The sequence below is a fragment of the Podarcis erhardii genome (genome assembly GCF_964252035.2).
Source record: "Podarcis erhardii genome assembly, chromosome: 1".
NCBI classification, from domain to species: domain Eukaryota; kingdom Metazoa; phylum Chordata; class Lepidosauria; order Squamata; family Lacertidae; genus Podarcis; species Podarcis erhardii.
The window spans coordinates 36,620,838-36,633,284 of NC_138497.1; the positions used below are offsets into that span (position 1 = coordinate 36,620,838).

The window sequence follows — 12,447 nt, forward strand, 5'->3', positions numbered from 1 at the left end:
TGAGGATTGCTTTTCCAGCCCAAGAGCTGCAATTCTCTTATGGGCAGCCTTCAGGGGCCTGCATGCCAGCGTTGGGCAAAAGTTTCCAGAGGCAAAAGTGGGGGGCAAAATGGATGATTCTTACCTTTTTGCAATGAGCTACATTCTAGCATAGTCAGAGGTTTCTACCCTTCCACTCCTCACCCTCTTTCTAGAGAAGCAAAAGGCATTGTGATACAATGGTTCGAGGATCCATTCTAGCCACGCAAAATAAATCCAGGATTTATTTGCAGAGCACCGCTGGTGAGAGGCATGGCATTGGAAAGTTCCCAAGGCTGGGTAGAGAGCCCCGGAAGACTACATTTGACCCTAGGGCCTGAGGTTCACCATCCCTGGACTACATGCTTATCTTGAAGCAAAATTTTGGCACTAGTCCATCTAACCTACTTTTGATAACTTGGAACCAGGTTACGTTCAAGCTTGTTTTGTATAGCCCTGCCTGGTTAATTTGATCCTTGGGAGAGACACTATTGGGCTCTATACTTCTGAGGTTTATTTTATGCCCACTAAGACCAGAACCTGTAGTGTGGCAGTATCTGCCTTCCAATTAACATGAGGCAGGTAATTACTGTATTGGCATTTATTTACTGGCATAAAACTCACCTGCTCACCCAGGCTTTCCCTGAAGGATTCACTGAATCATAGAACTGTGGAGATGGAAGGGATCCCTAGGGTCACCTAGTCCAACACCCTGCAATGCAGAAATCTCAACAGAGAGTCCCCTATCCAATGTGAAACCATACTGGACTCTGCTTAACTTTGCAAATGTGCTGTTTTTTAAAAAAATATTGCTGTCTCACTAGGCAGTTTCAGCTATGTTGTATTAATTTAATTGACTGATTTGTGATGTATTTTTCATTTCTTTTATGAATGTAACCTTGTTAGTGATTTTATGCTGGCTCTGTTAGCTTTCTTGATGCTGGTACAGAAAATCTTGCAAATAAATAACTCCCATGTGCAGCTTCATTTTCAAAATGCTAATTGTGATACCTAATTTCCCCAGGGTGATGAATGGCCTATGAAATCTGGATGTACCTTTGTTTGAAATCTGGATTATCACTGCCTGTGATGGTAGGAGCATTTGGAGGGAGGGGGAGGGGGAAGTAAAGGATTTGAAGAAAATGGCACAGGGATATACACACTATAAGGGTTATTTTATAGCCTTGGTAAAATGCTTGATATGTATTTGAGTTTACTTTAGATAATGTCAATTCATAGAGCAAAGTAACTCATTATCAGTGAGACACACAGCTCACTCCCTTCCTTCCTTCCTTCATAATTTTAGAAAGAGTGTCTGAATGGATTTTCATTCACGTTTATATTGGAGTAAGAGATGTGTACATTGCAATTAGTGATGCTGCAGGTTGTGGTGTTCTGGTCTGGAAATCAGTTTGGTAATTTGGGATTAGAATTCTACTGAATCTGGGGCTTGGATTAAAATCCCAGTTTATTTCCCACCCATCAGCAAAATGGCAGGTGGGGACGCAAAGAGTAATTATTTCTTGTCCCAAGAGATTTTAGTGGTAGGTTGCTATTTGCGTCCCCCCCCTTCCCAGCTTGCCATTTTCAAGGCTGCAGAGTCCTTAAATCTGTGTTGAAACCCAAGCACTTGGATAAATTCCACCTACATCTGTAATCAATAAAGTTGTGGTCATTTTTAATCTGGATTGTTGTCTGTCTGAGTTGTTATTAACTATATATTACATGTAGACACTGACGGGGGGGGGGGGACACCGAGACTACAGGTGTCATGGGCTTTGAAGATACCCAAACTCAGGACACAAGGGAGAAACGTGCTAAGAGGAAGGCACGCTTGGCAAATCCACACTGTGATCAACTCTCCCCCCCCTGGAAACCAATGTCCCCACTGTGGAAGGACGTGTGGATCCAGAATTCGCCTCCACAGTCACGGACTCATTGTTAAAACCGTGTTTTTGGAAGACAATCTTACTCGGCTACGAGTGATCGCCAAAGAGGAAGAAGAAGAAGGGTCTGCAACTAACACTCCAATGGCATAATGGACTTCTGTGCTTGCAAATGAACTTCCTCTACTGTTCCCTCCAGCCCCTGCACACCTTCAAAATCAGCTTCAGAGTGCTGGAGGCCTGTTTGGAGCATATTTTGGGGGCTGCAGAAGAAATGGCAGTCCCATTGCACCTGTGGAACTATGTGTGTGGGGCATCGGCAATAATTCACAGGTTATAGAATATAAGACTGGTAAATGTTCACATAGTACAGCGATGATCACAGATCTCTCAAGACTCATTAGGCTGGTACAAAAGTCTCGCCCAGCTCTGCCCCCAGGCAAAATGAAGTGTTTCCATATCAAAGGCTTTCGAAGGTAAGAACTGAAAAGCCACCTGGTACAAGAAAGATGAAAGATGAATGAATGATTAATAATCTATGCACACACAATTGAATGCCTACACAGCTAGATAAAATTACACAGCTGAGCTAAAATGGAACGTGTTCCTTAGGAGGGATCTGAGTTTAATTTATTCCAAAAAAATTAAATGAGAAATATTAGTACAAATTACATTCCAGATGTAATAGCCTACCGATAAATTACCACTTGAATCTAACAACATATAAACAAATTGAAGAAATATCACAGCAGGCAGAATCCAAGTGTTCTGGTTTATTTGATATCATTCTGCATGTAGTATGTCTTATATATATAGAAGTACAGAATATCCTTTAATAAAAATTATCAGTTTAAGGGATCATTTGAGGTTTAAATACTATGCACAGGTTAAGATGTTACATGTTGCCATGATCTTTTCTTCACATTTTGTCAAAAGGCCAGATAATCTTTTCCTATTTCTGTCCAAGTTGGGAAAGCTAAATATAAAAAGATAAGAAAAACGTTAGATTACCCATTATACTCCAGTTTATAAGGAGAAAACTGACTTCATCCAAATATTGTGTACTAATGTATTACTAAAGAGAAACAAAGTAGGCAATATTTTCAGACTCAAAATAATTTATTTTCTCAATAATGTTTCATAAAATAGAGCAGGGTTGAGGAATCTGTGGCTCTGCAGATGTTGCTGGACTCTCATCCTTAGACAGGATGTCCAATAGTCAGGGATGATAGGAGTTATATAGCAATATTTGGAGGACCATAGATTCCCCACTCCTGAAACAAAGCAATATTTTTAGTTAAGGAATGATTCTTCCCTGTGGGTACACAGCCCTTCTCTCTTGAGCATGACAAGAGACAGCACAACTGTCTGAATGGGAGACCTGGATGTGTGTCATCTCCACATCATACTCCATCTCTCCACTTAGACAAGTTGCCTGGGTCAGATCTTCCATTTCCAAGATTTCCATGGGATGAAGGCAAACCAATTTATTTTAAGTCCTACAGGGATTCATCTGCATGTAGGGTACTGTGTGCCCACAAAAGGCTCATAAACACCTAGTACAGTATAGGTGTGAATCATGCTTTCATGTCTTTGCAGAAGAACTCCATTATGGGTACTTGTTATGTAATAATAATAATAATAATAATAATAATAATAATAATAAAAAATTAAATTTATATACCACCCTTCTTCCAAAGATCACAGCATGGTTTAAAACATAAAAACTTAATACTCATATATTACTTTGCTCTAATACTACTAGAAAAAGATTTAATATGCACAAAACATCTGGAAGGGGAAGTATGACCAGCAACGCTAACTAAGCCAAGCTGTTAAACCTTCTGACCATCAGGAGAGGAAGTTATTTTAGCACTGCTACATAGTGGAGGGAAGATCACTTTAATAGGGACACCACTTTTACTTGTTCCTGTTTTTTTCTGTTTCACACAGCCCTCCCTTCACACGGGATGAACAGGCTGCTGTTGAGGAAACAAGTAGCAGCAGGGTAAGTAGAAGCAAATTTGAGAGGCTTGTTTTACACCAGGTTTCTGGTTCACTTTTCCAACAGGTTGGGAAAGACTTTGCAAATTCAATGGAGTTGGTGCTGGCCCGCCCAAAGCAACATCTGAGAAACTTGCATGCTGTTTTCAATCTAGCTGACGAATCACCCCACATTTTAAAAAAAAAACATGCCTCACTCAGATAGCTGTGAAGTATGCATGCAAAGTGTGTATTCTCTCCCTCCCTGCCAGCTCGTTTCCTCTATAGCACTTCTATGAGCAGTGAACATCTTGCCAAGCGCAATGAACCAAAAAACTTGATGGGCCTTTCTTGGGTTTACGATGAATACCACAAATAAAAAGACTTGTTGAAAAAAACTTTTAGTTGACTTGTGCATTATATTTTAAAATGATAACTGCATTATCATTTAAATTCTTACCTGTTTTAAAAACTGTGCAGCATTAAAGAGTTCACTGCAGCCATATAAGACATGTTTACCTTGCTTGCCCTAGGTGAGACAACACAGATTTCATCAAAACATTGCTCAATTTTATATTAGGAAGGCCATTCTACAACTTCAGAGAATGGAGGTGTTTTTTTTTTTATAAGAACTGCAGTGTAGCAGGAAGAGAGCTCAGTTTTCCCCCATTGTTGTATATAAGCAATTGACAACCAGAACAACAATTTATTTATATGCCGCCCATCTGACTGGGTAGCCGCAGCCACTTTGGGTGGCTTCCAACAAATTAAAACACAGTAAGACATCAAACATTAAAAACTTCCCTATACGGGGCTTCCCTATTTAGCCTATCTTTCTGTTAAAAACATTTTCAAAGCATTTTAAAAACAAACAATATAAATAAAACCATACATTTGTGAATCTGCATTTCAACCCTCACTTGTGTTTCAAACATACCACAAAGAAACGTAATCATTTGCGGTGGAAAGGTAAAGAAACTGAAGAAATAAATCACTGACTTTACCATTATATAAATGACCCGATGTATTAATTTCATCTGTGTGCTGCTACCTTCCCATTTACTTCAATGGAGGAGGAAGGATGGTGCACATATATCTGTGTTCACGTCTATACTTGTGATTAAAATGAAAAAGGAAGTCCACTTGTGTACCCCAGAGAGGCATGTAAAAATGCAAGAAGAGATATAATCATAAAAGAAATTCACAAAGTGGTAACATACCTTTACGTAATCAATAAGGTTTTGGTATTCAATGTAATTGCCTCCTCCAACTACAAACACAATTGCCTACAATGCAAAAACAAACAAAACAAATAATATTCTGTAGCTACTGCTGCATGCTAAGCTTACGACAGAAAGAAGATACAAATTCGGCATATTTTTAAAACAGTTGAATTTTTGTTATCTGGATGAATTTCAGGGCATCAAAAAGCGAAGCAACGAAGGTGCTTGTGATGGCAGAAACAGAACTTTTCAGCTGTTTAAACCTTTAGACTGCATCTCAAAATCTGGGCACAGCAACCCTATAATCCTGCCAAATCCTTTTGGGGAGGGTAAGATGGGGCACAAATGTGGATCCACTAACTCAGTGATCCACCTGCCATAGAGACCTTGGTATGCCCATAGAAAAGCTCTGTGGATGTAGATATACTGCTGGAAGTAGAGCTCAATCCCAGGATTGGTCTTGAATCTCTTAAATCCAAAGCTGCTTTGCTCCTGTGGACAGTCCCCTGGATTTGGCCCATTAATTATGCCAGCCTGAAGCACTGCAGTTAAGTTCCCTTTCATTGGCTTTAATAGGAAGGGTTTAAAAAGCAACACCAACAGTGAGAAATAAGAGGGGGGGGGGAAACTGAGGCTTTGGAAATAAGAGGGGGGGGGGACTGAGGCTTTGGAAATAAGAGAGGGGGAAAACTGAGGCTTTGGATGTGGTGTACCTTCTATCACCAAACCTCCACCTCCAGCTTACAGAATCTTTTCTTAGCAGCATTAATTTCTCTCTCTCTCTCTCTCTCTCTCTCTCTCTCTCTCACCCTTATTACAATGTAAGATTAGCCACTCCTGTTCTAAAAAATGTATGATTACTGCGGATAAACAGTCAAATTTTCTTTTAGTTCTCCAAAGCAAAAAATGTCCATTTAGTAACAAAACGTCAGTTTAAACATTCACTTATTTTTATTGCATTAAGTTACTACCACAGATGCTATTTATTATTGTGACTTTAATTACTTTTTTATTTATTTAAGGTATTAATACATTTCCCTTCATAATATTTATCTCAGGACAGAATGTGTTTTGATTTACGCCTTATGGGACTTTTTATAGTGGAAATGCAGCATCACATTAAAAATAGATAAATATACAAACATATAAATCATGGGCTTCATCCGATGCTGTCCATCCATGAAGACAACGGACTTCCACTTGCACAGCGGGACTTCACCTACCTCTCTTCCTTTCCTTGTAGTCTCCTTCATGCCGTCAAATCTGCTCTGAAGGGCTGGAGGACCCTCTAGAGTGGATTTTATTTGGCAGGATAAGTTTCTAAGGGTCCTCATACAATGACAGATTGTAGCTCATGTATTTGCCAAAGGCAGCTAATTATCCACACAATTTATTTTGCCATAGGGTTTAGATATTTTATTTTTGCAGTTAAGAGCATTGAACTATTTATATTTGATCCAATTCTAATTTAAAACAGCAGTTTCATGACAAAATAGTCATTTTAAATTGTCATTTTAAATCCTGTATTTAAAAATTTTTCCCCTCCCTCTCTTTCCCCCCCTATTATGTTTTTACTGTGATTTTATTTTATTGGTGTTAGCTGCCCTGAGCGCCCGGCTCTGGCTGGGAAGGGCGGGGTATAAATATTATTTATTTATTTATTTACATTATTATTAAATGGGAAAATATTGAATCATATTAATTTCTTAAATATTTGCAGTCTGCTTTTCTATTTCAGGGAAATACTTGGCATCAATCAACATCAAAATAGTAAACTTCATCTAAAAAATGATAACCACCATAACCAATTTATAAAACTCACCGATAAATCAAAATTTACATTAGATAACATTTTAAAACACTGCAATTTTACTGGCTGCTGGAAGAAGAGCAGAGAAGAAGCCCGGCAGGGCTCCCCTGGAAAGGGCATTCCATAACCTTGGCACCACAACACAGAAGGCCTTGTCCTCATGCCCACACTTCTGGAATGCCCACAGTGGATGTAATATTCAATTACAAAACTGGGAAGAGACTCTGAGCTTGCTCACAGCTCTTTTCCCCAACACAGAGAAGTGAAGGACCAGACCAGGACCTTTAACTGATAGGTAAAGGTAAAGGTACCCCTGCCCGTTCGGGCCAGTCTTGCCAGACTCTAGGGTTGTGCGCTCATCTCACTCTATAGGCCGGGAGCCAGCGCTGTCGCAGACACTTCCGGGTCACATGGCCAGCGTGACAAGCTGCATCTGGCGAGCCAGCGCAGCACACGGAACCCCGTTTACCTTCCCGTTGGTAAGCGGTCCCTATTTATCTACTTGCACCCGGAGGTGCTTTCGAACTGCTAGGTTGGCAGGCGCTGGGACCGAACGACGGGAGCGCACCCCGCCGCGGGGATTCGAACCGCCGACCATGCGATCGGCAAGTCCTAGGCGCTGAGGTTTTACCCACAGCGCCACCCGCGTCCCTTTAATTTTAATTGATACTCCAACATTAAAACCAAATACCGCTATCTCCCTTGTGCAATATTGTCTGCACAGGGCTATTATGCTGGGACTGGGTCAAAGTTAGGAGAGAGAAAAAAGGTGCAGAATGTGTGTTTTTAGTGTGTACTCGTTTTCAGCAAAAAAGTGAAATTTTTTTTGAAGTTATGTTTTGCATTTCTCCTTAGAAGTGACATTTTACATTTTAAATTGCTCATCAACCAAGAACCTAAACACATTTCTTTACAATTATTTTCTCCTAATTTCTTAAGTAAATGTGTTTAAGGCCAGGGTGTTAAGAATGTTGGAAAAGATTAGCTTATGCTTACTTGACTCTTTGAAGATGAAAGGAGCTTACAATCGCTGTTGGATATCATTTAACAAAACTGTAATCACACTAATGATTTCATATAATGGGATCCAATTTTCTGTAAGGAGTGACCAACATCTATTATATTTAAAGCAAATGTTCATACCACTGATTTGGAGAAGTACGATCTGTTCTTACCTCCTGAAATGGATTTTTGTTTCTTGGAACTGAGCTGAAATAAATAAATAAAAACTTTATCGAAAGCTCAGTTAATTTTTAAACATCAAGCATTCAATATTCATAAACACGAACTATAAAACAGGAGTGCTGGTCTTGCCTAAAATGTGTTTGTGACTGGGTATTAATATTCCTCTAAGTGGGACTGTGTTCCTTCTCCTGCTTGCCAGGTTCAGGCTTGGGGCATTTGTGTAAGGGCTAACTCTTTGGTGACAATGCAATTAGAGAACCTGCTGCTCTAGAGGGCTTCAGCTGACCTTTAGTGGTTCAAAAGACAGAAATTGCCACTGTTCAAGCTTCTAAAAAAAGTTTAAAGCTCCTAAAATCAACCACATATTCTCAAACTAACCATTTCAGGGTCGTCAGGAACAGAACTTTCAGCCATCAAATGCTTGGATTAACAGGAATGTTTTAAAATTTATCCTAAAAGTTCATAGTGAGGAAGACGGACACAATTTATTAAGGAGGGCATTCTGCAAATGAGGGAATGTCAAAGGCCCTGTCACTGATCACTGCCAACCAGGGAACCCTTAGTAGTGGGTCCATTAACAGGGCCTCCTCTGCTGATCATAGGGCCCAAGATGGTTGATATTGAGAATGGCACTCAGTCACCTAAACATTTAACTTAAACATTAGAAAAGCACATCCCAAAACACATGAGTTGTAGTGGAGTTCTGTCCAGACAAGAGAACTTCATCTTTTTCTCCTCTTTGTGAACCCTCAAAATCTTGGGCCAAGTGCAGATTTTGGAATGTGTACAGGAGGCTCCAGATAAGAGAATGGTTTCTTTACTCTTTTATTTAATGTTACACAGACTGCACATTAACTATATTTCAAACGGCAGGCATCACACTTACTAAAATTGCATGGTAAACTCACCTGTCACTGCCTCGCAACATCTTAGGGTCAAAATACCTGTAGTCATCTGTTTCCTATTTAACAAGAGAAATCTTGGTAACAATTTATTGCTATGTTCACTCCCACAAGTTTTTACTACTGTGGCTTCTATTAATCTATTTCCCAACTTACAAATCTAGAAGTATTCATACATAAAAACAAACACATATGCTAGCTGCCACCAATATTCATTCAGTCACATTGGTAAAATACCTATGTTAGCTGCCACCAGCTGGTGGGTGAGGAGAAGAGGTGGCTCATGGGAAATTCACAACTCCCAAACTTTTCAAAATATACTCATACTAGTGAGTATATAGTGAGTAACATATTAGAGCTCACACTAGGTCCCCCAACAGTATGTCCCCCCCCCCCACATAGTAACCAAGATTGCCTGCTTTCTTTTCAAAAATGTAATGGCAATGAATGCTGAAACGATGCACCAGTCAAATTTATTTCAGCCCATGATTTACTAGTACTATTAAAGCAAAATAAGTTTGTTTTTAGAAAACGTGAGGCATTACATTTTTTTTTTTTACTGTTGACATCATTATGATATGAAGGATTTTTTCCTCCCTCAAAGACACTCAATATTTTTATTGGCAAATAGCACCAGTTTTTCTGTCTCTACTTTTGCAGTTACTTTTATCAAGGAGGTTGAACAAGAAATAACTCTCACTAGGCTATATTTTCCACGTTATATCTGTAGAATAAAAAAACAACCCTCCTCCCAAATGAATCCACAACAATTTTCAGAAATTTAGTTTATTCTTGTGCATACCAATGTACAAAAACTTCTGAATGGAATTATCTCATAGAGATTCTTCTTGTAGGCCACCAAAATATATGTGCCCTCAGTTGTGTTTGGGAGCTGTTTTTCATGATACAACCTCACAGATGTTGGTTTTCCTATAGTATTTACCACCTTGGTGGCATATTTGTGTGTATATCTACACCCACACAAATAAGGAAAGGTAATGAGATGATATTGAAATACTTGTTCTATGTTTTGGTCAGCTTCATCATTCTGTTAAACTGTAAAGTGGTAAATGCAGACTTACAGATATGATATGAAAAACAATTTCTTCCTATAATGTTAAAATTTGTAGTAGTTCATGGCACCAAAATTTTGTATATCAGTATTTAATTTTTTTAAATTAAATTTAATGCACACCCTTCACTAGCAAGACCCAGAGTGGGTTACAACAATTTACAATTCAATATTAAAAGTAGTTAAAACAAATTATAGTCACAGGTATAGGGTGGATTGGGAAAACACACCTCAGGTTTCAAAGGCCGGGGTAAAGGGACTTTATAAATAAAATCTAATGTGCAAGCTTGTTTGCTGTACTTACAGGATTGGACTTCATCTCCATAAGGTTGTCTAAAATGCGGGTGACAGGAAGATTCTATAGAAGAGAATACTTAATTCAAGTAAATTGCAGAAATTGTTGTTCAATGTAGCTTAGGAAAGAAACAGGCACAGACACAATTGGATCACTTTTCACATTGCTATTGGAGCCCTTCCTCATTTGAAAAGGAATACAGTTGGTCTGCTATATATGCCTCTGCCATACTAAAATAAATACACACTATCTGAGTGTTTGTTCCCAGGGTAAAAAGAAAAAAGAGGCAATTCAGATATTGCATTTATGTATTTATTTATTTGGTCATTACCCACCCTTCACCCTGATGGAATAGCATTGGACATACCAGGTGGAACAGCACATAGCGGTCTGGATATTAAGACTGACGGAACTGCACCCAAGTTAGTAGCCACTGAACTTGGAGCCTCAATATTGGGGAAAGCAGCTTCAATCAGTTAGCCTGCAGCTTGTCTTAAAGCACCTTTTTTTTCCCTTTCAAAGCTCTCACTGGGTGCCAACTCACCTGCCACCCTCCTTCCTCGAGAAACAGTCAAGAAAGAGGAGACAGAATAATAGGTAGTAGCATGGAGACTGATGGGAACACACAGGTCTTCAGAGATAATCTGGAACTGTAGTAGATTATTCTTGTATCGCTTATCAATTTCTTTAAAATTCTAGGTGTCCCATATGAACTACTGAATGCCAAAGAGTTGCATGCAACTTAAGAAACAGTTTTGCCCATCCTTGTTGGCAGTCCAAGAAATCTAACCCATGCTTATCTAGTCATACTGTGAAATATCATTGGTTTCAAATACTAGAATATGAACATGCTTAATGTTCTTCAACACATAATCTGCATTGTTAAACACACCTGTTGCTTTAGCACGAAATTCTTGACTCCTTCCATCACAAACTGGGATCCTGTATTCATGACACGTGAGAAAAGGCTAAAACATAAAGAGCACATCAAGCATGATTTTATGTGCTTTCAGGTGTTAATAATAATAATAATAATAATAATAATAATAATAATGGTGAACTATACCATATGAAGGTAAGAAACAGAAATTAAGCATCAAAGATATGAAGAACTGCCACCACTACCTTTTGTTCTGTTTCAGATTTATCTGAATATCATTTATTTTTTAATGCACCTGTAATGGTTCTAAGGGGGTTGCTCGTGTGTACGTTGCTGCCACTCCTGGCTAGGTTGCCTGGTTGAACCCTTTCCCTCTGGACAGCCTTGCGCTTGTGGCTGTCTCAGTCGCTGGCAGAATCCGTCAGTGGGCGTTTCTTGAACTTCTTCCAGCAAAGAAGTTCTTTGACGCCCAGTCGCCTCCTACTCTCCCTGTGCGGAAGTCTTCTGCGCAGGGAGGGTGTGGGCAGCGGAGGACCCGTGCTCTCCCCGCTGGTCTCCGGTGAGGAGTCCAGGAGCCTTTTCTCCGATTCCCCCATCTGCCCCCCTTCTCCACTGGTGCTACGCTGATTTCCTTCCCCAGCGGATGGGCTGCCTCTCTCCCTACTGGGACCCTCTCCGGCATCCCTCTGGAGCCCTCTCTCCTCCTTTGGCTCCGATGGCAGTTCCCTGACAGCACCTTTTGTTTCTTTGTTCATTTTTTATTTTGTTTAACTGAATTTTTAAAACAAAAAGTAAAATGAATTGAAAAAAACTGCGTGTGAAATATTTTACCACACTTTTCTTCTATTCACTTAGGATATACAAAATCAGACAATTAGCGGCTTTTTTCCTTTTTTTGCATGGAAAAGAAATTTTGCATCTACTTTAACCAATGTAATGCATGGGAAGCTCTGTATTAAAACAGTAGAGCGAGGGTTGCTGGTGGGAAACTGCCAAGCAGTGAAATCCTGAATCAGCCAAGCTTCTTCATCCCAATACTGCATCCCAATACTACTGCTACTGCTACTACGAAGCTGCTTTTGAATTTATTTTTCTGTTGCTTTTACACATATTATACAATTTCATTGCTACATAATATTTGTTGAATTTTGTTTCACTCTTTGTTGTTCTAATAGGAAACCACTTTGGAAGTC

At 39.4% G+C, this 12,447-nt stretch overlaps 1 protein-coding gene across 2 annotated transcripts in view; it reads right to left on the reverse strand.

Annotated features, from left to right (window-relative positions):
* Nucleotides 1-2,657: 2,657 nt before the first annotated feature.
* Nucleotides 2,658-12,447, reverse strand: part of SCFD1 (sec1 family domain containing 1) — a 47,205-nt gene continuing 37,415 nt past the window's right edge. For both annotated transcript variants that reach the window (XM_081861365.1, XM_081861364.1), the window contains 7 exons: nt 11,267-11,342; nt 10,384-10,437; nt 9,014-9,066; nt 8,096-8,129; nt 5,108-5,173; nt 4,348-4,416; nt 2,658-2,880 (listed from right to left, as the gene is read on the reverse strand). In XM_081861365.1, coding sequence (XP_081717491.1) covers nt 2,857-2,880; nt 4,348-4,416; nt 5,108-5,173; nt 8,096-8,129; nt 9,014-9,066; nt 10,384-10,437; nt 11,267-11,342 — 376 coding nt within the window. In that variant the 3' untranslated portion in view covers nt 2,658-2,856. The remainder of the gene's footprint in view (nt 2,881-4,347; nt 4,417-5,107; nt 5,174-8,095; nt 8,130-9,013; nt 9,067-10,383; nt 10,438-11,266; nt 11,343-12,447) is intronic.